Consider the following 23,379-nt stretch of genomic DNA (forward strand, 5'->3'; position numbering starts at 1 on the left):
ATATAGTTAAAGGAAACAATTCTATTGTATTATTCATTATTTTAGACAATGAATAAAATAGATTTGATAGAATAAGTTCAAATCAGCTGCTGATTTGAACTTGGATGGATGGATGTTTTCAAATAAAACATCCATGTGTAGAAGTGTTTGCAAACTCTGAGCTTGATGCCGTTCCATAACCGGCAGAGTAGTCGAATGTTGTGATGTTTTGAGGTTACAAGTCGAGAGTGTGAGTGCACAGGGAAATTACGTTATTGTTTTTTTTTTAAAGAAGCAACAACAGTCTTAAAATACCAACAGCTGTCAATCTAACTCAACAGAAATTGTGTGCTTCAAAGATAAGGGGGTTTAGGACTTTTTTTTCTCTGCAATTTGATAGACTTTATGCATTTCACTACCCCAGTAAAATATATTTGATACGTAATGCACAATGTAATACATCACTATACATTTCTGCATACTCATCATCAGCATAAATATCAGATCAATTTTCTGCTGTATCTTTGAGTTGGTGGAAGATGGACAGCTGTGTTTTAAAAATAATAATAAGAAGAAGAAGAAACAAGAACTTGGTGCACATATTCAAGATTACTGCATATTTTCTCCAATCCACACATGGTCAAAATCGAGTGTACAGGCTCAGATATACACATACTCCCTGACTAATATTTGGTTACACCTCCATTAGTAACTTTCTGTCAACACTGTGTTTTGAATCCATCAATGAGATTCTGATAAAATTCTAGCTGGATATTTGACAACTTTTCTACACAGAACTGGTACAGATCATCTGATGACTGAACATCAAATATTTACTTCCCAGAAACACAGTAATAATCCATTTTGAAATAGATAAAGCATGTCAACATTAAGCTCCTGGAATAGCCAGAACCTCAACCCTATTTAACATCCCAATATCAATCTGTGCAAAATTGCAGTTGCAAAAACTGTGTGGATGCAATAATTCATGGCGTTCTTTCAGACTCTCCATTCCTACAAAACATTTGCCCATTTGGATCGACTTTTACTGTCCTTGATGCCCAAAACTCAATAAACATCTTAGGAGGCTTTACACTAGAGTTGTATTGTGCGTTTTAAATTAACCAGAGTTTTACCCATGAATATAAAGCCTTTATTTGGGGGCAGGAGTGAAAGCTCAGCCAAACACCAGTTGGGAGAAACAACTGAACTCTGACACATCTGAACAGGTATTTAGAAAAGTCCGTTCCAAGCAACCAACCAAATTAAATGGGTTTTTCCTTTCCTCTCTTAAGAACAGTGTCTATCTTCATTCATAATTATGCCAGAAGATAGCTGATGGGTTTTGATTTGGAACCAGCTAAGAAATATCAATTCAAACCTCAGTAGAGTGTATGTATATATTTGACCCTGTGATGATAAGAGAAAACCAGTAGACCAAACCAGTGCACCCATTTCTTGGTTTTAAAGTGATTGCAGTAGTATGGTGTATAACCTTTCCACACTGCAAAAACAAAGAGATTAGATGTAACATTAATGTTAATTAAAATTATATTCAAGTCAATGATAAATGCATGCAAAATTCAAATAGGAACTGTGTGAGTGTGTTTGCAAGCGTTATCTTACTTGTTTGTATGCATATAGTTCTTTGTGTGCCTGGTGCCGTAACCTGGGGAGACGGACAGACAAAACACCTTTCTGATTAGTAATTGACTGATAAACATTAACATGGATACATATCCTGCATCCTGCAATGGTGGACAAAAAAAAAAAGAGGTGGACAAAACTGGCTTTGATTAAAGAGAACAAATTATCCAACAACGTTGGCATTCATGTAAATTAGCAAACGCATCAGAAGATAATTTTACATATAATATTCTTAGAGAGAAGGTCAAAAAAGAAAGAGCAGAATAAATGTCTTGGCAGAGTGTGGTGAGTCACAAAGTTCAGTCTGTCATTTAATTCACCAGGCCAAAAATAACTTCCTGACTAAAAACATATGGCTTTAATCAACCAAACACAGAAAGAAGGCAGAATATCTCCTGAAACAAAACTTGGAATCTTTAGAGATTTATTTTGCCAACTAAGGCAGGAGTAAGTCAAATTACATGTAAACAGGTGATATTCTTGGAATACTTTAAGCCCTCCTTTCTTTACAAAACACTGCACCTGAGGTAAAACTATAATTAAGTCAGATTTTAACAGCCATTAGGAACTGCAGGCTGTTTAGACAAGTCTTACATAGTTCCAAGAAAGTTGGGACAGACACAAGTTGAGCTTTAAATACACATACTTCAGAGAACAGCGAGAGAACATGATGGACATTTAATGAGAAGAGAATCCACAGAACATACTTCAGAGGGAGATTAAATAATATAGAAAAGGGACGGGGGAAAAAAAGCAAAACAGACAAAAGAAATTCGTAGGTTTGTAAGATTTACCTCCATTACTAGTAACCTTAACCTCTCGCAGCAGAGTGAGAGGGATCTGTAAAACAAGCAGCACAGTCTAGGAGAGAAACTGACATTTTGAAAGAGGTCAGCATGTAAAGGTGCAGAGACACCAAATGGTTTGGGGGGCCAAGGGGTCAAAGTTCAAACGGTCACTGGATTGTGAATGATTTATGTGGGGTGTTCGACTGGGTCACGAAGGCAGATGAAGAGGATAAATGAAAAGAATGTGACATCTCTCGCCATCCAGCGTGTATAGTTTGAAAAATATTTTTGAAACATTAATAATGGAAATTGCTTGACGTACCAGCCAATTGACCAGCCAATATAACTCAGTATCAGAAAATCTGAATTGCAGAGCAGTATCAAAATCAGTATCGGGCATTAAGGAGTAATGATGCATTCAGTTGAGACGTTACACATTATTGTATTCATAATGTCTTTCAAATTTTCAGAAAGTCTACGAATTCCCTTTATTTGTTTTAACAAATAGAAAAAAGTTTGGATATTCCAGTTGTGCTGCTACAAAACTTTAGGTTTTTTATGAATACTTGAAAAACCTATGACTTACAAATGGTGATTTTCATGCCAAAAAGGCAACAAAATGCTCTTCAGTTGGTAAAAACCAACTGAAGAAAGGTTTTATGAATTTCAAAGTGAGTTTTAAAAAATCTGGGATCAGTCCAGAATTACTCAAATGAGAATTGACAAGACTAAATATTTTACATTTTGTGCAAATGTAGTGGAGACTGGTGAAACTAAAACCGTTTTTCAATTTAGAACCAATAAGAAGCTTCGAGGCCAGTTTTAACATTAGTGTTGTTGCCTGCAAACCATTGAGTCAGGGGTGTCTAAATTATGGCCCCATAGGTTGTTTGAGACCCTCATCATTATTCGGTCTGCAATTTAAGCAGGTGATTTAGTCCGCAAGCAAAGGTTGTCAATGCAGATGGATTTTGTTTCTCTCTCTTTTAGACCAATAACTTCTCTAGCTGCATTCCCATTACAAACGTGCGCAAAACTTTGTCAATATTCCTCTAATGTAAAAAAAAAACAAACTATTTTGCAATTGAAGTGTCTCCAACTTTTCACACAAGAAATGAATTTCTGATAAAACCATGTTTTCTTATTCATTTCTTCATATCTGGATGTTGCACATTCCCTGATCTTTTGCTGGCACTACCAAATAAACCAACTGTTCAAGAACTGTTATTGTTTATTTGCAGAAAGTCAGGACTACATGCAACACGAACACGGTAAGCCTTTAGGCAAACCATGCTACATATTTTACACGTGTGTGGACAGGCTGATAAACCACTGAGAGAGGCTGCCTTGTGTCAAAGTGTGTGTGCAAATTTGTCTCTGCTGGAATTTCGCATGTCAACTCTAACACTGGCATCTTTTAATCATCTGACTATAAGGCAAGAGATGTGATGCAACAAAAAAAAACAGAATTAGCCTTCTGTGACCTTTAAGGCTAAGCTGGTTTTCACCAGAATTATTTTCAAAGCAGAAAAATCATCATAATCAGGACTGAAAAGATACAAATTACACATTTGTAATCAAGTCACTTGTAAACACACCATCTGACAACAGTGTGGGCCCCTTCACTAGAATACAAGGCCATTTATTACCATAAAATGTTCCAAATGCAAATTAAATAAAGGTTAACACTTACTGAGGAGTTGCATGCAGTGAAAAAATCCCTCACAAAATGCCTTTTTGGAACATTTAGCAACTTTTTGCTGAAGAAAATTTGTAGCTGAATTTTTGCGGCGGGTTAGCTGCCGCAAAAATTCTGATGTGTGCTTTTTTTTGTAACCACAATGATAGGTGTACAAGAACACTGCAAACAAATGGGCATAGCTAAGGTTACCAGTTTTCAGCAAGAATGCACTGAACTGAACATTGCAAATACTGGAAAGTGTGTACAAGTAATTTTGCTCCAGTCGTTTGTAAGGTTCATTATTTAGCTTTGTAAAAGAAATCTTTTACAGAGCAAAAAGGTCTCTTTTTACTTCTAGTTGCTAAGCTGATCCTGACGTTCAGTACTGAATCACGGAACTATATGTAAGCCATGAAGTGTTTCTAATTCACAGGTAGATGAGATATTGTAGGAGTAGTTATTTTTACTTACCCTCTGCCCTGCAAGACAGGATATGGCAAGATGGCGAGAGGAGAGTTTTAGGGGAAACTGCTGCTTCTCACTGTCTCAGATAAAACAATGTAGTGCATTATGTGTGTTCAGTTTGCTACTGGCTGAAAATAAAAACCCTGTAATTCCAGCACTGAGGATAATCTGATTATACCCAGTAGTTCATAAAGAGGGGCGAGGAATTAACTACTGAAGTAAATATTGTTTTTGTATGATGGATATTTAGAGGATTACTCTTAAATCTTGCTGGATTAAAACATGCTTTCAGATGACTAAAATAAAGTACTAAAATTGGCACTTTTAAAATCACTGTGGAAATCTAACAAATACAGAAGAAATAGTGGTACGGCTGGAACACAAAAGAATATAAAGAGAACAATGGAGAGGTTAAGAGACTTCAAGTGCCATGATCATAGAAAGCAACTTTAGATCTCTTAAATAATTTAGTTAATTGTATTAAGAAAAGTGTCTTCTCCAAACTGTGCTGTTGAAATATTCTATCCATTTTTGAAAACGGTTTTAGACACAAAAATCGTCACATTTTAAAAAGGAAGAAATAAACAAAAGCAGTGGCAATGCCACACAGTATGGTGGTTGTAAACATGTTTGTATCATATTCTATACACTCTAATGGCCTTCATATACAATTAGTCAATGATGCAGACACAGACAGATTTTCTACTGTTTGATTTAAAAGTTGCTATCAATGCCTTCTGTTGTGACATTCTTCAGGATCCCAAGTCGCTCAACAGAACAGACATTTGGTATAGTGTGAATAAAAATTCAATATGTATTGTGGGAGTAATGACACAGTCAGCTAATGAAATGAGACTTTATACGACACTGGTCTGACAAAAATGTATCAATTTTTTTGGAAGAACGAAAAACTAAAAACTCAATTTTATTGCAAACATAATAAGGGGTCTACAAATAAAAATGGTTGAAAGGATTTGTAATCAGTGCAGAATATCCAAACGGGTTTTGACTATTTTCTGTAAATTGTGTTTTCTAAGGTATTTCTGAAGCAAAAAAAAAAGAACAATCACAAATAACATTTTATAAATAAAATAAATTAAAGATAAATAGATATGTTTCAAAGGTTCTATCCATTGCTGCATTATCCAGTTTAGGATTTGATCAGTGTAAGTATTTTAAATGATCAAATTCATCCAGACCTATTAAAACTGCTAACATTAGCATTGCTAGTAACTAATGGTCAACTGCGGTATTCCTGCACTGCTTAGAAATCTGTTTCATCTTAAATTTCTTTGGTCACAAATAGACAAAGAGACAAAATGATTACCACCTATATTTTTTTCTGGTAAGGTAAACATAAATTGAGTGTAAAGTAGTTATAAAACTCAAATCTGGTGGTGCATTACACCAGGTTTGGTCATTGCTGTGTGTATTGCTGGCAAAATATGGCAGATAACCTGAAATTACTTAATATATTGTTTTTGTGTTTTATTAACCATCGAGAAATTTTGTTCATGTAAAGCAGATAAGTCATAACACATTTCTGTTACTTGTCCTAGCTTTTTCTCCGAAGCGGATGTGGATGTTGTAGAATCATCTGACCTTAGATCTACTACACTCAGTAAAGTTGCAACGCTAAAGAAGTTCCTGTATGACACTTTTTGCCATGGCCCCATGACAAAGCCAGGAAGCTCTAATCCAAAACTAAAATGTGCACAGCTCTTACCTGATCAGGTAGCAGCAGAAGAGGAGGCTGAGGATGAAGACAAAGATGGCTGTCCCAAAGACCACAATGTAGATATTAAGAGGAAGGTTCTGGAACCCTATATTTGGCATCTTGAAACCGTAGTGTGGGAAATCGGAGCTCATGGATATTCTAGATTAAGAGAGAAATAAAACATGCAAAACATAAGTAGTTGCACATTCTGTCTGCACTGAGAGACACATAATATGTGTTGACATAACAGTACAAAGTAAATCTGAAAGTTTGTTTGAACATTTTTATTTTGAATCTTTTGTATTATGAATGAACAGCTCAGGTATTTTAAATGTTAAAATCAGTAAACAGACTAAAAAGATACTTGTGGAAGATCAACAGTATTTATTGCAGACCTATGAATTTTACAGCCTGGGGGGCCACATCAATCCCTTTCATACTCATATTGGCCTCGTAGGTCAGTAAAAAATATCAAGTTAAAAATGCCAAAAGTGCTAGTCCTACATGCAAGCAGAAGTGTGCTTCTTTAATTTTAAAGTATTGAAAGAATCAATATTTCAACCCGATTGCCCAATACTGTGCGGCCTAACTCCTATTTACTGAAATCAAAGGTAAAGTGGCTCTGACAGCTGATCCTTGGTATTACTGTTTAAATTGGCTTTATAGACTGAACATACTGTACATGCAGTAATCTGCACAAACATGGTTTCTCTGACAACTGTATTTTTTTGAAAGAGTCACTAACAATACAGTTGTCCGTACAGCATAATGCATTTTATTGCTCAGTTGCCATGTGACCTGGTACCATCGCCTGCTAAAAAAAAGAGTTCAGTTAATGATCTGGCCCTCACCAATACTATATTCATGTGGTCCTTCAGGAAAATAATTTATCCCGATTTTAACATTGCAGTGTCTCTCAATATAGTATTAAACACATTACAAATTAAAACAGCTTAAATTTTGAAAATAATTTAGCCAAGTGTAGGTATTTGACAACATTTAATCTAATTACAGCGATGCATAATGAATTTGAACAGGGCACATGACCTTAATTGGTGAAGGGACTCAGGATTTATGCCAGTAGAGACAAAAAACATAACCAAACTAATGCAACTAGGAATGCACAGACATAAAAATTTTGGCCAGTATTTATTTCTAATACTAATATCTCTGTGATAGTAGATAACAAATATGTACAGATGTCATACATTTCACTACATTTTCAACACCTTGATAAAAAAATGACCATCCTGCTGACTTCCCCACGGCTTCTCTGTTTCAGTTAAACTTCCCACAGTCCTGAGCTGGATCACTATTATTGTCACATGACCAAACAAATGCCACATGGCCAACTGTCTTCCCTCCCCTTCTAGAAACAAAAGGAAATTCGTAGTATCACCGTACTTACCAATGTTAGTGCCAACATATTGTGCATCCCCTAAATGCAACATTCAATCCTATAAATGCACCTTTTAAATTTTGTCTTCACTTAAAACCGGATGCTCATTTGTGCAAAAGCAAAATGCTGAAGATTTGTATAAACTGGTAAACCTAAAAGATACATAATCTAAATTGAAAGCAAATAGCAGATGAATCTTTCAATGTCCAACAAATAGCATAGAAGCAATACGGCATGCATAACATTTAGCTTTATGTATGGCTAATACAATATAATGGAGCTATATGCACATACAACCCTGCTATTTTAAAACAGACAGATGCAGTACCTGGTAACAGTATTAGTACCCCTGGAACTTTTTTATATTTCATCCTGTTACAACAACAAAGATCAAAGTATTTTCTTTTTATTTGTTGACCAAAAGAAAATGGAGATAGAACATTGTTTTCAAAAGCTTTTTCCAACTAAAAACCTAAATTTCAAATACTAAGACCTGATAACAATTTATAAATTAAGAATAAGTACATCTGTGTTGTTCTGTCACATGCTCACTGAAGTTGGTGGTTGCAACAGAACAGAAATGTGAAAAAGTTCAAAGGGAAAGTGAATTACTTTTGCAAGGTGCTGATTGTGGCTATTATGCTACAGCAAGAAAAAAAAAATTAACTATCTGCATATCATTTGTTTAAACAAACCCCATCATTAAAGCCCTATAAACTAATTCATAAAAGTAATGCCATACCATTAGCAGCCTATTGGTCAAGTTCTCCCACTCAAAAGGAACATGACTAGACATGTCCACATCTTCACTTAAAAGGGACCATGGAAGAGGAGGAGGAGCAGTAGGAGGAGGGGATGACAGGAATAGCTGTCTGCTCCTTTAGGGACGCTGTCTCAGGCCTCACCCCACCCCAAACAGCTTCATTCCCTGACACTCCCCCTGTGGAAAATTTTAGGACCATTAACAATCCCCTGGATCACCATAAACTCGCCCCCACACAAATGGGTACTCAGTTATACAACATCAGGATAACCTCAGCCCCTGAACTACTGCTACACTCAGTCCTTGCATAAGGAACCCCCTCCTTCTCAACACCCATAAGATATGCCTCTCTAAAGCTTTATGCAAAGGAAGTGTTCCCACATCTACCTTATGTATCTGATGGTTCTTTTTCGGATAAATGTCTAAACATCTTACTGTGACCAAAAATTAGCAGCTGGGCTAAGTTTCATGGATGACTGCAGCAAACAAGTATGCAGGACAGGAAGTTTAACGAGGACACAAAGGCCGGTCAGGTTGTGCGGAGCTGCATAAGAACTGAAAGTCAACAACGCTCTTCAGTCTTTAAAGATATCATCATGCCTAGAAATCTTAGCAGCTGGCAGGGGATTTCACTCAGCTCTTTACATAAATCTTTGACAGGACAAACAATTTAGCTGAGTGATGAGGCTGCTACATTACACTTATTAAATGGATCCAACAGAGCTGGTACGAAAACATCACCCAATCGCTCCCACGAGGAGAGAGATTTTATGGCAGGTCAAGGAAATTAAATACTTGAGATTTTAGACCATTTTTATATCATCTACTTCTTACCAACCCGACGGTTTAAAGTTGCTTTAATGAGATTCCAAAAAAGGTTTGGACTGACCAGCTTTTAATTCTGCATACGCACCAACCTGTTGGTGCACACTGCTGGTCAGCTTGTCTAAATGAGGCTACTATACTTTTCCGTCGCTTACAAATGGGACAAATTCACATGCAGAGTTAAACAAGTACTCTGATGGTTGAAAAGTAGAAAGAGGGTTGCGCACCGTATTAAGGTAACACTGCTTTAGTTGTGAAGTTTTCACTGTACTTCTGTTAAGCAGCCGATTGTTGAGTCAAACACTTTGACTCATTAAACAGCTAATACCAGCTTATTTGTCTCCCATAAAACTTAAACTAGAAGAAAGAATAGTTTTGTGCAACTTATGGTTCGTTCAGTGGATGTTTATTCTTTATTTTTCTTAGATCTATGAATCAAAACAAGAAAAAAAAATTGTATGCATATGTATATATTTATGTATCTAACACTACTGTAAAATTATAGGTGAGGCCAAAATTATTCGAACCTTTGCAGATCTATTTTTAAAGTAACTTTTAATGTAACTGCACATAATTCACATATGCTGACCCCATATGCATATGAATGCATGTATCAAAGACATCATTTTCCCCTATATTTCCAGCTCTTTAATATAAAGTTGAAGGTCTAACTTTGTAAGATCATCTGTCAGACATTCCCTCCCTTATTTGAACACAAACACATCACTGAGGTACAACAAAATGACAAACACCCCTGGAAAGACAAAACAGTTTGACATTTCACCATTTTTTAAATAAATTAACCTATTACCAATCGTTAAAATGACTTGATAAAACATGTAAATTCATGCAGACCACAGATTCATGCATGTGGCATTTATTTTATGTACACATACCCAAGTGGTGCCTTCATGCTGAAGAACAGAAAAGTCTGCACAGACTTGCAGCACAGGTCTCTGTAAAGTGACATAATGTGTTGTTGAGAAAGAAACGTGTGAGTTTGCTGCTGGTAAGATTTTTGGACCACAGTACTTCTGTCTCCCTTTCATATCAGCTCACATTGAACCCGTGCCGCTCTCCACTGTGACTCCTTTTTGGTGTCTCTGATGAAAGACATAGCAACCTCCCCTGCTTATCAAAAGTCAGAAACAGACACCTCTGGAAAAATCGGGAGTCAAACACACTGACAAATCTACAGATGAACTGCAGAAGTATCCACACCTCTTCATTTTATCATACAACCACAAACTTCATTGTATAAAAGTAAGATTTTATGGAGAAGACAAATGCAAAGTCATATTAGGGGGCAAAGAAAAACTTTGGAAGAAGATGAGACCATATTTAAATTTTTTGGAATAGATGCAAAGTGCTATGTGTGACAGAAAAGTAACACTCCACAGGACACTGCATGCACCCTACCCACAATTGAAAATGGTGGTGGCAGAATCATGGTGTGGGAATGCTCATCAGCAGAAGCAGATTTTAAAATGTATGGAGCTAAATATGGTCCAACACTGAAAGAACACACTAAAAAATGGCGCAGAGGAGAGCAACTACTAAGAATACAATTAGAGCAACTATAGAAAGATTCATATCAAAGCATGTATTTCGATGGCCCAGTCAAAGTCCAGACCTAAGCCAATTGAGAATCTGCAGCAAACCTTTAACATTATCATTTCCAATTCTCTAAGTCCAAACTGGCTGAGCCTGAATGATACTGCAGACTTGGAATAGGCAAAACTTTCTGCCTCTAGATGTACAAAACTGGTAGAAGACTTGCAGCTAGGATTGAAGCAAAAGGGGAGCCGACTGTTAATCAAACTTTGTTTTATTCATGAAACATTTTGAAAAACCATATTTTTCCTTCTGCTCAACAATGTATGTGCTATTTTGAGTAATTTTGTCACATAAAAGTTCCAGTAACCATTTGTGTTTGTGAAAATGTGGTTCAAATAAATAAGAAAAGAAGAAGAAAACTTTATTCTTGACAGATTAACAAGCTTAAAGAGTATAATTTTGTCCAGCCCCAATAAATAAACCTAACTTTTCATTTCTGTCTGCTGAATTTAAAAAGCTATGATTCCCTTTTTCTGTTATGGTTGTAATTTTCCTCTGGTACCTTACTACTGTCAGCATTTTAACCAATATACAAACATACTTGAACATTAACATAGTCCTAGTTTTTGGCAAAAGTTTGGTGGTTACATGACACTATGAGCACAATAATTCGTGCTCATAGGTCTTTAGAGAACATTATTGTAAAAATGTCATTACTCATGGAAATTAGATTATGTGACTCAGTTTTCAACTAGGTGCCACGACGTTGAATCTGCCAACAACTCCTTTGGTGTCAAGAATCGCTGACCGACAGTATCTTGGGAGCACCCAGTGATCCAGAAATCCAAACCCACTCGCAGTTAACATCCCACATAACCCAGAAATGTATCTAGAGTGAAACACTGCCAATGAGTGTATATGAACAACATTACACTCAGACCGGTAAGAAATTCAAGGAAAAAGACAAAAACAAGAAGAGAAGCAAATAGCTGAGTTTTCCATGCAGGTCAGTAATGACTCAGTGGTTTCACAAAGTTATGGTGAATAACTTCCACCATTATCCAAACAAGTGAGGCATGACTTCTTTGTATAGTGGTTGACAGGCTTGCAATTTTATAAAACAGAGCCCAATGAGGTTTCTCTGGTGCCCTAGATATTTAATAGCTGAACACGTATTTCACTTGGTAAGTGATCGCATTGTTTTTCACAAATATTGTAATTCTGAAATAAAAGAATGCAAGTATCCAATTAAGAAAATCTAATATGCCCCAACTCTAATGGATTCTATAAAATGGTTTGTTTCCCTTTCAGCTCTCCCTTTGACGTAAATCCAAATAGCCGAAGGGATTAATCCCATAAGAGAAGGTAAACATGGTATGATATGCTAACTAACAGCATCTCATAGCTGCTCAACGGCAGAAATGATTTTATCTTTGATTCCAACTCTCTTAAAAATCGTCTCTTCTCTCTCACTTATTTGTTTTCACATGGCCTCACCCCATTACGTAATGAGCAACAAGAATGTGCACAGCACGTCACATTCATGAGAGATGAGAAAGAGCAGACACAATACTCCTCGGTTTTAAATTTTAAATTATACTGTTAAAATGCCTTCAAATGCCAAAAACCTAATTTTGGATTGAGAAGTTTTTTGGGGGAGACTGGGGGGGAGGGGGTCCCACAAGAGCAAAAATGAATGTGTTTACTTTAAAAGGAAAAAAGATAGATCACAGTTGTTTTAAACCATTTAGTTACTACTCTTTTTAATGTTGCTATAGTAAAAAAGACTAATTATTACAGCACTATCATTCTCCATAAATCTATATCTAATCAATGTGATATGCTTCACTTGATCATGGAGTTAGAGTATTATTGAAAATGAAAGTTATTTCACTAATTTATTGAAGTGGTCTCTACAGAAAGTAACTGGAGGGGAGAAAACAACCAAGAAATGGGATGATAATTAATAAAATAAAACAAAGTAAATGCAGAATCATACATGACAATATGGCCCCAACCTTTTATTTTACATATCTGACTTGTTTTCCTCCTTATGTTTTGATTTTTATTTCTTGGTTTTCACTGCCTCTTGTTTACACTAGTTTTAAGTTCTTGATTTTTTAAATTTTTTTTATTAACCTTATCTGTTCTTTGCAGATTCTAATTTTCTGTGTAAACAGGGGATTTACCAGGCTAGTTTGGTATTTTTTATTACCATAACACTGTTCTTGATTATGTGGGAACTTCCTGTAGGGAACACAAAACAGCTGACATGCCTCTTAGTCCTACTCATCTCTATCTACACATTATTGGAAATTGTTCAAAAGACAACTCCAAAACATAAACAGGTTGGAAAAAACAACTGCTCCAAGCAAACAAAAACCTCTGGTCAATCAATACTACACAGTGGACTAGAGGTCAACATTTCATGAGGGGACTTTCTAGTTACCACATGAGTCATCAAGACATATTTGCTCAATACAACAGTTTCATTTTGATCGATGCTGTTGGTCAAAACAAATATTTGCTGTAGTTTTCCAGTCATCACCATAAATCATCAGTTTAATTTGACAGGAGGCCAGTTTGGAGAAATAACTATTATTTGCCAAGATGCTTGGCCACTCCAAATAACTAGCAAAAGTGAAAATAAGATAAAAATAAAGTTATTTAATAGAGCAGCTAATCTTACAAGTTTTGCTTAAACACCACTGTCTTGAGCTTGATGTACAAAATAGACGGTTTAACATTACTGCAAATACAAAAATAAGGACTGTTGACTTATCTTTACTACATAAAATTTAGGTCAATTGAAAGTCTTAAACTGATCTAGTTTCAGTCAGATCTGTGACTGTGGATTTTGTTGTTTTGACAGCTGTGAGACTATTGGTGTATGCATCTTTTACATGGTCTGCACAGCAACTGTTGTAAGGTCAGTAAAATTTAGCAAAGGTCTCAATCCTTGCTCAATCTGCTGTGAAAAAAAGTATTAAACATCTACTTTTTTGGGACTCAGGTGAACCACAGTGAGAGACATCATCAACAAAAGAAGAAAACGTGGAACTCTAAGGAACCTTCCCGGGACTGGCTGACAATAACTACTCAAAGAGCAGATTCACCACTCCTCCAGGTCATAAACAAACCCAGAACAACAAGGTATAAAGCACTGGAGACCTCACTAGTCTCAGTTAATGTCAGAGTTGATGTTTCAACAAGAAGAAAGAGACTGGACAGAGATGTGTTATCCATGGAAGAGTTCCAATGTCAAAACCTTAGCTGACACAAAACATCTTGATGTTTCCCAAGATCTTTGGGAAAAACTTAGTTGACTGGTGAAACAAAAGTTCAACTTCTAGGAAAATGGGCCTTCTTTCACATCTGGCATAAAACTAACAGCATTATAAAAATAGAACATCACCTGCATGTATACATGGTGTGCTTAGAGAGATGGTCTGGGACTGTTAGTAACTTTATCTTCAATCTCTTTTTGAATTCTGCTCTAGTGTCTGGCCTTAAGAGGCCTTATGCTTAATGATCTAATGCGGACCAGCAGCTCAAATAATTAGGCTGAAATAAAACAAAAGGCATGGTTTGGGCTGGCCTAGTCAAAGGCCAGACTTAAATACAATTGAGATGCTGTGGCATGACTATAAACAAAACCTTTCAATGTGGCTGAAATAAAACAAATCCACATAGCAGAGTGAGGCAAATTTCCTCAACAGCAACGTAAAAACTGATGCCCGATTACTGGTCATTAATAATGGTACATTTACTGCTGAAAATAGTAGAATAGCCAGGTATTAGGTTTAGAAAAGTGTTTTTTGTATTTACCCAGGTTATGTTTGATAATACAATCTGAAGATCTGAACCATGCAATTCTGAAAAATAAAAGCTTATAGAAGGAGCAAATACTTTTACACAGAACTGAATGTCCTGCATCACACAGCTGGATTTCCTGTCTCTTTTGCTGTTTCAGCGTAGACAAAACAATTAGCCTCCCTATCCTCCTTAGTAAGTAAGTTAAGCCTTGCATAACTTATTTGTCATGCTTGGCAGACTATAGGGTTTTATCAATTGCAATAAAAGCCAACAGCCACCCACCTCTCCGCCCAGACGTTATCCTTTATTGTGACTGAGCCATTTGCACACATATTACAAGAGCAAACAATGACCTCCTAAGCCTATATGCCTCAAATTGTCATTTCAAACAGCTAATGAGTCAGACAGCCACTGTTTTCAATCAAAGAAGCAGTAAAAATGCCAAGCCTAAAAAACACTGCACACTTTACTTTTCAAGTTCATGCGGTTATTTTTAACAAATACCACAATGCTTCCTGTAAATACTTTCACTTTGGCTTCGTACAGTAGTTCTTGTCAGCAGTCTACTGAATAATAGTTACACATCTGAATGACAAGTGGAAATTTCCACTAGCTGCCACAAAATGTGCTCATCTGAAACTTTATATGCCAAAGGGCAGCAACAAACACCAGGGCCCCACAGGGCATGGAAGGGGCTCATTAAAATGTGCTGGAATAGATCATGAAGTGCCTGCGATTAAATGATACTTCAATCACATGTAGTCCACTCACATAGTGTCAAACCAAATATACATCATGTTTTAAAAAAAGGTTGGTTTAATGCAAAGCTTAAGCAGATCCATTAATTACAACAGTTTTTATACAGAACAAGTAATAGGTGACTTATTCAGAAGAGTACACCACTTATTTCTCCTCATTTACTTATTTCTTGGTTTATCTCACAAGTGATCTGAGCACAATTTGAGCACAGACACGATAAAAGAGTCAAGTTAGCATGGATTCACCAACTTTACCTTTCAAACCACTGAAAGTCAAAATAGACACATGCCAGAGTCACATCATCTAGCCAGTCTTTTGTTCATAATTGTGGTAGGAGAATTTTTTAAGTCTTCAAATAAACTCACAATAACACAAAAATCTGTGTGTCTGTCAGAGAATGCGGTGCAATAGTGAGTGTGGATGGATGAGGTGATCTATGGTGTAGTGCTTTATGTGGTTTGTTTATAGAAAAGCATTTGAAATAGTTGTTAATATTACAAAAGCCAGTATTTCTAGAGATGCGGCAAGTAACTGAATAATTGGACACTTTTCAGTTTGATCAGTGAACGCACCATCATCTAAGCTCTACCAGACCAACACTCTTTGGTAATGAAGTTGTTAACTGCAGGAAGAAGTCCAAAAGTTAGCTATTTTCAGCATCACTGACTTGTTTACTGCCAAAAGAAAGAGCTCAGTTTCAAACTGATTTATTGAACTGGTGGAAAATTTGCAATTGGTAAAGTAAAAGAAAGCTTTTTCCTTTATAGAAACAAAAAGGTATTGACCAAACACTCATAGTAATGATGAAACAACTGATGCAGATAACAATAACATCCCTGAAATTGGTAAAAAAATATATGTAATATCTCAAAATTTGCTAATCAAAATAGAACCACTGGAGGTTAAAGAAGCATTTCTCACAACAATACTTAGCTTTACTGAAGCTAAATTCAGCAACTCATCCTAAACAAGCTTAAAAATAAAAAAAAACATTATTTATTTTTATTTATTTTTACCTCCGCTACAGTTGGTGGTTTGCTCTCCTTCCCCCTTTGCTCGCCATCATTTCTCAGAGGACTCAGGGTAACTCAAGCTGACACAAACATGGGAGAACTGACACAAACAGCTGTCTCATGGCACTTACATCAACTACCATCTCAGGACCCTCTGGTTTTCCTCTTAACAGTACTCAATATCACCTTATTATGAGCTACCATCAAACTTTAAGCTTTTACTTTCTTTTCTGACTCCCAATTGTAATTTCCGGCATGTGTATTTAGTTTTTGTTTCAGCAACCACGCCTCATTAAATCAACATGTAGTGAAAATGTTCAGCTTTAAAGTTGTAAATGGTGCAAAATCAGTGACACTTAAAAAAAAAAAAAGGTCACATTCAAGCTTTAATAAATGTACCAAAGTTTGTTTCTTCAGCTGCTAAAAGCAGAGCATAGGTCAACATAGTATGGGTCACAGTCACTAAAAATAAAACTTGTTATGTCAGGGGGAGTATTAAAAGTAGTAAGTTAAAAACAGCCTCACTGAAGTCCAACGATGATCACAGTATCTGACCTTAAGTTGGTAAAAAATAAACGTGCAGAGTTCTATCCCAACCACTAGTGTTTTTCCCCCCCATGAACAACTCTATGTTTCACTTCAGCAAATCTGAAAAATTTCTGTCGGAGTTGGCCACCCGCCACAAGAGGGAGGTCAATATATAATTGGTGGATCAAAATAAAGATTAACTTAGTACCATAATTTAGAAGTTAACCACTAGTTAGTTCAGAATGAGTGCTTATTTAAAGAATGTTCAATGAATGTGTAGGCTTTAGAAATACACTTTCTCAACTTTTTAAACATACCTAAGCCAAAACAGTTGACATAGAGACATGTTTCCATGGCTGACCCGCAGAAGGTTTTCAGAATGGCTCAGTTACAGAATTAAATGATTTCATCCTTGACTGGTCCTAATCAGTGACCTCTGGGTCATAAACTAAAAATCTGACAATTTTTCAGTGAAAACACTCGGAGTGATTAGTGTTTTCAGATAGATAGATAGATAGATAGCATTTATTGTCATTGAACAGAATTCAACGAAATTTCCATTGCAGCTCCCGTGCAAAAGGTCAAATATATACAGTATAAATAAGCAAACACACAATAATAATAATAATACCAATATATACAACTAAATTAACTAAAGGCACTCAACCACTACTGCTGGTTCAAAGCGAACGGTGGGAAGAGCGCTGCAGGAGTATTTATACAGATGACTGAACACGGTGGTGCGGCTGAGTAGTTGATGTAAGTGTAGCTTTATCCACGAACTGCACAATAAATTTCATATCATCCTGGTCTGAACAAACGAGTGGCGGAAATCATCGTGGCGGTACATGGCTGGTAGATGAGTTTCTGAGTGTGACAAACGAAGGTGCCATAAATATCCTGTATTGCTCCCCCCATTCTTAGGTTCGTACCCTGGTCTACTGGTTGTCTCTATAACTTTTCTTCTGGTTAACTTAGAAAGTGAGCTTTTATTGTTACAGGTTAATTTTCTAAACTACAAAAAAGTAATTGTTAGGAATGCTTAAATATGAAAAATTGGACTGGTATTGATATCTGATAGTAACACTGGTGCTATGCCAATATTTTATTTTAGCAATTTTTTTTATCCGATTACACGATTACTAAAATATTCGTTTACAACAGCCCTAATTAGCCAGCAGGCTGACCTAAGGTAACTAAACATAGGAGCCTAGACGCTCAGCTGAACTGAGCTGCACCAAATGTTACAGCGGACTGTTGTTAAATTGTTGTAAACTGTTACGTTTGACATGCTGTTAGCTTCCACCAATCAAAGTACATTGATTTTCCATCGAGTTTACGGTGCTATGACATCTTTCCACAACAGACAGGGCAATACAGATAAAAAAAAAACATCACAAAAACTCTCAACAGGAAAATACAAACTAACCATTTAAACAAGGGAGGGGCCATTAGCAGACAGCACTGAGGCTGGGCATACTATAGGAAAATTGCTCTGTTTTTGTCCTTTTGCAGAGCCAGATTCTGTCCATCATGAAGTCTCTGAGGTCAGGCAGTCCTTATTTAGGAGTGCTAGTGATTCAGTTTGCAAATTGAATAAATGAATAAACAGTCAGAAAATAATGGATGCTGTTTATTTTTGAATTAATGTTGTCAAAAAATAAGAATAATGAATTCTTCTATTTTTTGAGGTGTATTTAACAAAAGTGAGCTTTGTCTATTAGATGAGTAAATGCTTTGATATCTAGTTTGGTTGTCAAAAAAATTAAATAAGCAAATACAAATTTGCAAGAAAAGGCTAATATCAGTATCAAAAGATGATTGGAAATCATCCTAGAAATCCTTTGACGCTGGTTTCTAAAGGCAAAGTCAAAAAATGACACTAAGTAATGTTTTTTATAAATATTTGCAAAAACTTACTAATCATTCTGTGGCACATTTAAAAAATATATATTTTTCAGTTTACTTTGGCAACAAAATTGTTACTTGCTGAGTCATAACTAAGTTTTACTATAATAGATTATAAAGCCATCACAAAAAACATCTGGAAGGCCACTTAATTCATTTCTTCTTTTGCCTTTTTTTTTCATAATGCACCACCTTATGAGACTTTTTACACTCAGAAACAAAATGGATGCTTGCAATAACGACTGATTGCAATACTCCTGTTAGAATCCTACTACATAGCTGTCGCACAAAATTGCACAAGAAGTCCGGAGTACACGTTACAGAGGTTTGTGTTGCCACATGCAGTTGCTTTGGAAAATACCCAGAAAATCTTAAGGCAGCAGTCCATGTGAAAGCGGCTCCTTGGTAAGCACTGACTCTTTGCACCGGAAGTACTGAAGCAGTCCAGCTTGTAAAAGTCAGGCAGGAAAGGTTGTTGGTGGAAAGTTTTTGACAAGAACTACATTTAGAGTAAATATTAAAACTTTTATGTAATTTGACTAAATAAGCCTTTGCCTGGAGGAACTTGTCTACACTATAAGTAGTAATGCTTAGTTCCTCTTTAGCTTGGTCTTTACATAACTGGTATTAAAACACATGCAGTTTTACATGACTTATTTTCCCCTTTGAAAAGAGTTACATACCTTATTAAAGGAGTGCTATGAATTTCAAGCCAACAGTTAATTACTGGGCACCTCAGTTTTTCTATTCTGCTCAAAATGCCATGTTAAAATTTGAGCTTGATGGTTGGCTGTAGTTTCTGTCTTTTGTAAGACAAATGTTGAAAAAAGAAAATGAAGACAGACCAGATTGGCCACTGCTTGCCTTGATTTTAAAGGAAGTTCAGTTGGAGTTACCCATGAACTTCCTCGTGTTTAAGTACAAAATAATATGTGTAGTTTTTTTACAGTTTAGAAATGTGCCAATGTGATGAAAGCCATTTTTAATAATCACTTAAAGCAACAGCAGGAAAACCTCAGGTTTTGGATCAGAGGTCTGATGAATGCATTATATGGATAATCTGATTTAGGGTTACTGAGTGCACCTCAGTGACCCTATAATCTGGGTCTGAAGCAGTTGTGTACAATATGTGGGAAAAAAGTACACCTGAAAAACCCAGCATGGGTAACTCATGCTGGGTATGAGTTACCCAGCATAAAACATGCTGGGTAACTCGAGGCAGGGCTTGGTCAAAGCAGAAAACAGACAATTTATTATCCTAAATGCAGAACTGAAGCAACTAATAAGAAATTAACTTTACTGATATAAAACCAACAACAGAAGACCCGCTAGGAGTGCAAATAACTCGGCTCAGGACAAAGATAATGGAAATCTGATTCCTGTGAGAATGACTTTGGATGACCCCACAGGCCACTTTCACTTTTTTGGAGATACTCTATCCACAGTAATTCATATCATCTCAACTGTATGTTATATTAAGTGATAATTATTTCCATTTGGGGCAAACCTTTGCTAAATCTCAGTGTTTGGACCTGCTGCTCACTAGATTGACTTTCGATGTATGTGTTCAGTACAGACAACCATAGCAGTTCATGGATTCATGAAGTAAGCAAAGCAAGCACTTGAGATGCAAATCGCACCCAAACTAGAAAAGCGCTGTGCCAACTCACTTTGGCTCACTACTCTTGTAATATTTCCTCAACACAATAGAATAGGCCTTAATTTTAATCAATTTAATGCCTGGCTGGGTTTAACTGCAGCCCTTAAGTGTATTAACAACAGTACGCTGTTTCTGTATCTATTCTGGATATTTGATAATACAAAAACAGCACCAGATAACAACAGAGGTGAAATATATTTTTCTACACAATAGCACTGATACATTGACACAAATGTTGTTGGTGATACACATTCAGATAGTGCAATACAAGAAATGAACCAAAGTATCAGAGATTGACTGAAATCAGATGATTTTCAGCTGGACTGGCTCAGTGACAACTCAAAAATCCAATCTTTCTCCATTCAGTAAATGCACCACAAATCAGTGCCACCCCTTTGGAAAGCAGTGCTCTTCCTTGTGAATGCTATGATAAAGTGAATGAGCAAAGTTAAATTGTTTTCAGTATCAGAGTTTAAAGAGGAAATCAGAGAACACACTGAGCTGAAAGAAGCCATTTAAAAGAAAAATGTTTTCTGTGATTTGTTGTTCATCGCTCATATGGAGTTTGTGATAAATCAGCAGGTTAAAGATTTAATATTCATTCTGATTGCTTCCTTTCTATGCACCTAGTTATGATAACTAACTAGGTCAGTTATCATAAGGTTGAGTGAGTTTAGAAGAAACTGACCCTTCTTAGATTTATCTTATTTTCTTGATGTGCTAGTAAGGCTCTGTGTTCCGTTTTTTCGTTTTGCTTTTGTGGACAAGTAACGCCCCATTCCTCCTATTGATCCTGGAGGATCAAGTTAAACAAACCTGAACTTTTGGATCCGATCCACGCTGCCACAGAGGAATCTTCAATTTCCTGTTTAAAGATACAGACTGACAAGAAACCCTGCAGTCTGTTGCCTGCTGTGTATGTTCTATATTTAAGAGTGCGGTCTGGTTAGGAAACCATTACTTCCCAAAACCAGTTGATGGCACTAAAAATATGAAGCTTCGCGCAGTTTGATTCATAAGGGTCAGCTCCATTTTCAGTACCTAGCAGCGATAGGTGCAGTGAAATGGCAGATGAGTCCACACACATGCACAGGATTCACAGTAGCAGGTCTGCTTCGCTAAGGGGGGCGTAGATGCTCCCGTTAATGTTGTTTCCATTATGAAGAATTGGACTTTAACGTGATTGCTGTTGTAACTGGCTGGTTGGTTTTGGGTCAGAGTTTAGCTCTACACCAACGTTGATGCTCCCGAGTAAAACCCATTACATCGACGTAATTGCTGTCATTTGTTGAGACTGGACACCCGGATGGTTTGAAATGATCGTTCCTCCGTATCTTACCCATCCTCGGAGACTTTATTGCTTTACAGCAGGACTGGACACAAACAGGAGGCTGGTTAAGCTAGCAGAGCAGCGCTAACCTTTTAGCTGCTACAAATGAAAGGATAACTTATAACGATAGCGTTATGCTGACCGAGTTAAGCTATTAAATATCATTTTAGGGAGCTTTTAGCCCGAATAAAGCACTCTTCTTGTCCATGTTTAAGTATTTGTGACCTTAAATGATGTCTTTGGTGCTCAAAGTGCAGCTAAGATCAATTTAAGACCATTTAAAGTTGGCAGCATCATCCCTAAGTTGCTGTTTGAGTGCAATGTGAGCTAAGACACATAAACAGAGACTCACCGGTGATTTCCCCTTCAGCTCCTTTAGTAGCTTTAGATCTCTGCTGTGTGTTTTCTTCACAAAACCAGACTGTTACTGAAAGCAGACCCAAACTGAAAGCAGTCCAAACGACAAAAAATTTCCCCTTCTTCTTATCTGGATGTTACGCAAAGCTTGGCGGCGAGGCGACCTCCTCATCACACAACACAGCTCCACTCAGCTCCGCCCGTCCGTCAGTCTGTCTGTAGGTCTGTGTGACGTTCTGCTGCTACTGGAGGCTCCGATCGCTTAAAATAAACTGGTCCGAACTCGAGAAGGTGGATGATCCCTAGTGGATGAATTTTACTGAAGCAGGGGTTCGCCGTTAACGAAGAGAAAACTCACGTTCCTGGCTACCGACAATCGTCCTTGGCAGTCTGCACGACTTGCACGTACGCGGTTACTCGCCCACTACCACCAGTGGGTAGATCCCACCTCCTCCCAGTCAGATCGGCTCTAAGGAGGAGGAGGAGGAGGAGGAGGAGGAGGAGGAGTGGAGCTACATGCAGGATTAAAGCACAGAGAGCCTTGTGGATGAGATGCTACACTGAGAGAGGAGGATGAAGATGCATGGTGATTAAAAATTAAAACAAAGTCGTACATTTAGAGTTAATAGATTTTGCCTCAAGAATGAACTTCATTATCCAGTAAGTCAAACTGGAAGTATAAACAAACTGTAAAAAATGTCGAGATTATTATTTTATTCAGAAATGTTAAGAGTATCCAAATTATTATCCATGCTTATTAGATTTAATTGGTGATTTAATTGAACATTTTCCCATTTTGTCAGGTTGCAACCTTGGTCTTTTGTGTAAGTAAGCACAAAGTACTGCCTAATTGTGAGGTGAAAGGAAAACGACAGAAGGTTTCCAAATTAATTTAAAAAATAGAAATGTGAAAACTGTGCTATGCCATTGTATTCATCTCCCCCAAATCAAATCAGGTTAAACCAATTAGTAATTAATTGCTAATTGGTTTAACATAGTTTAACAATGATCACTAATTAGTAATTAGTACATACTTGTGTACTGCCAGAATTTATGCAGCTGTTCTCTAAATGGCTGAGAAGTTTGCTCACAGAGAACATCTGTGAACATACATCTTCACAAAGTGTAGCAGACAGGCCCGAGAGGAAGTATAACTAAGTTTGTATTAGGTAACAAAATATTGTACA

General features: G+C 36.7%; 1 protein-coding gene across 5 annotated transcripts in view; it reads right to left on the reverse strand.

The window, feature by feature from the left end:
- The window catches only part of rnf24 (ring finger protein 24), a 29,983-nt gene extending 7,351 nt beyond the window's left edge, over positions 1–22,632 (reverse strand). Inside the window, exons 1-4 of one of the 5 annotated variants that reach the window (XM_023334305.1) lie at positions 22,188–22,632; positions 10,161–10,220; positions 6,287–6,436; positions 1,606–1,648 (exon numbers count right to left, since the gene is read on the reverse strand). In XM_023334305.1, coding sequence (XP_023190073.1) covers positions 1,606–1,648; positions 6,287–6,436; positions 10,161–10,177 — 210 coding nt within the window. In that variant the 5' untranslated portion in view covers positions 10,178–10,220; positions 22,188–22,632. Of the gene's footprint in view, positions 1–1,605; positions 2,467–6,286; positions 6,437–10,160; positions 10,221–16,412; positions 16,467–22,187 lie in introns of those variants that run through there. The other 4 variants (XM_023334306.1, XM_005807132.3, XM_023334308.1 and 1 more) reach the window with 4 other exon arrangements.
- Positions 22,633–23,379: the final 747 nt, after the last annotated feature.

The sequence above is a fragment of the Xiphophorus maculatus genome, chromosome 5 (genome assembly GCF_002775205.1).
Source record: "Xiphophorus maculatus strain JP 163 A chromosome 5, X_maculatus-5.0-male, whole genome shotgun sequence".
Taxonomy (NCBI): Eukaryota; Metazoa; Chordata; class Actinopteri; order Cyprinodontiformes; family Poeciliidae; genus Xiphophorus; species Xiphophorus maculatus.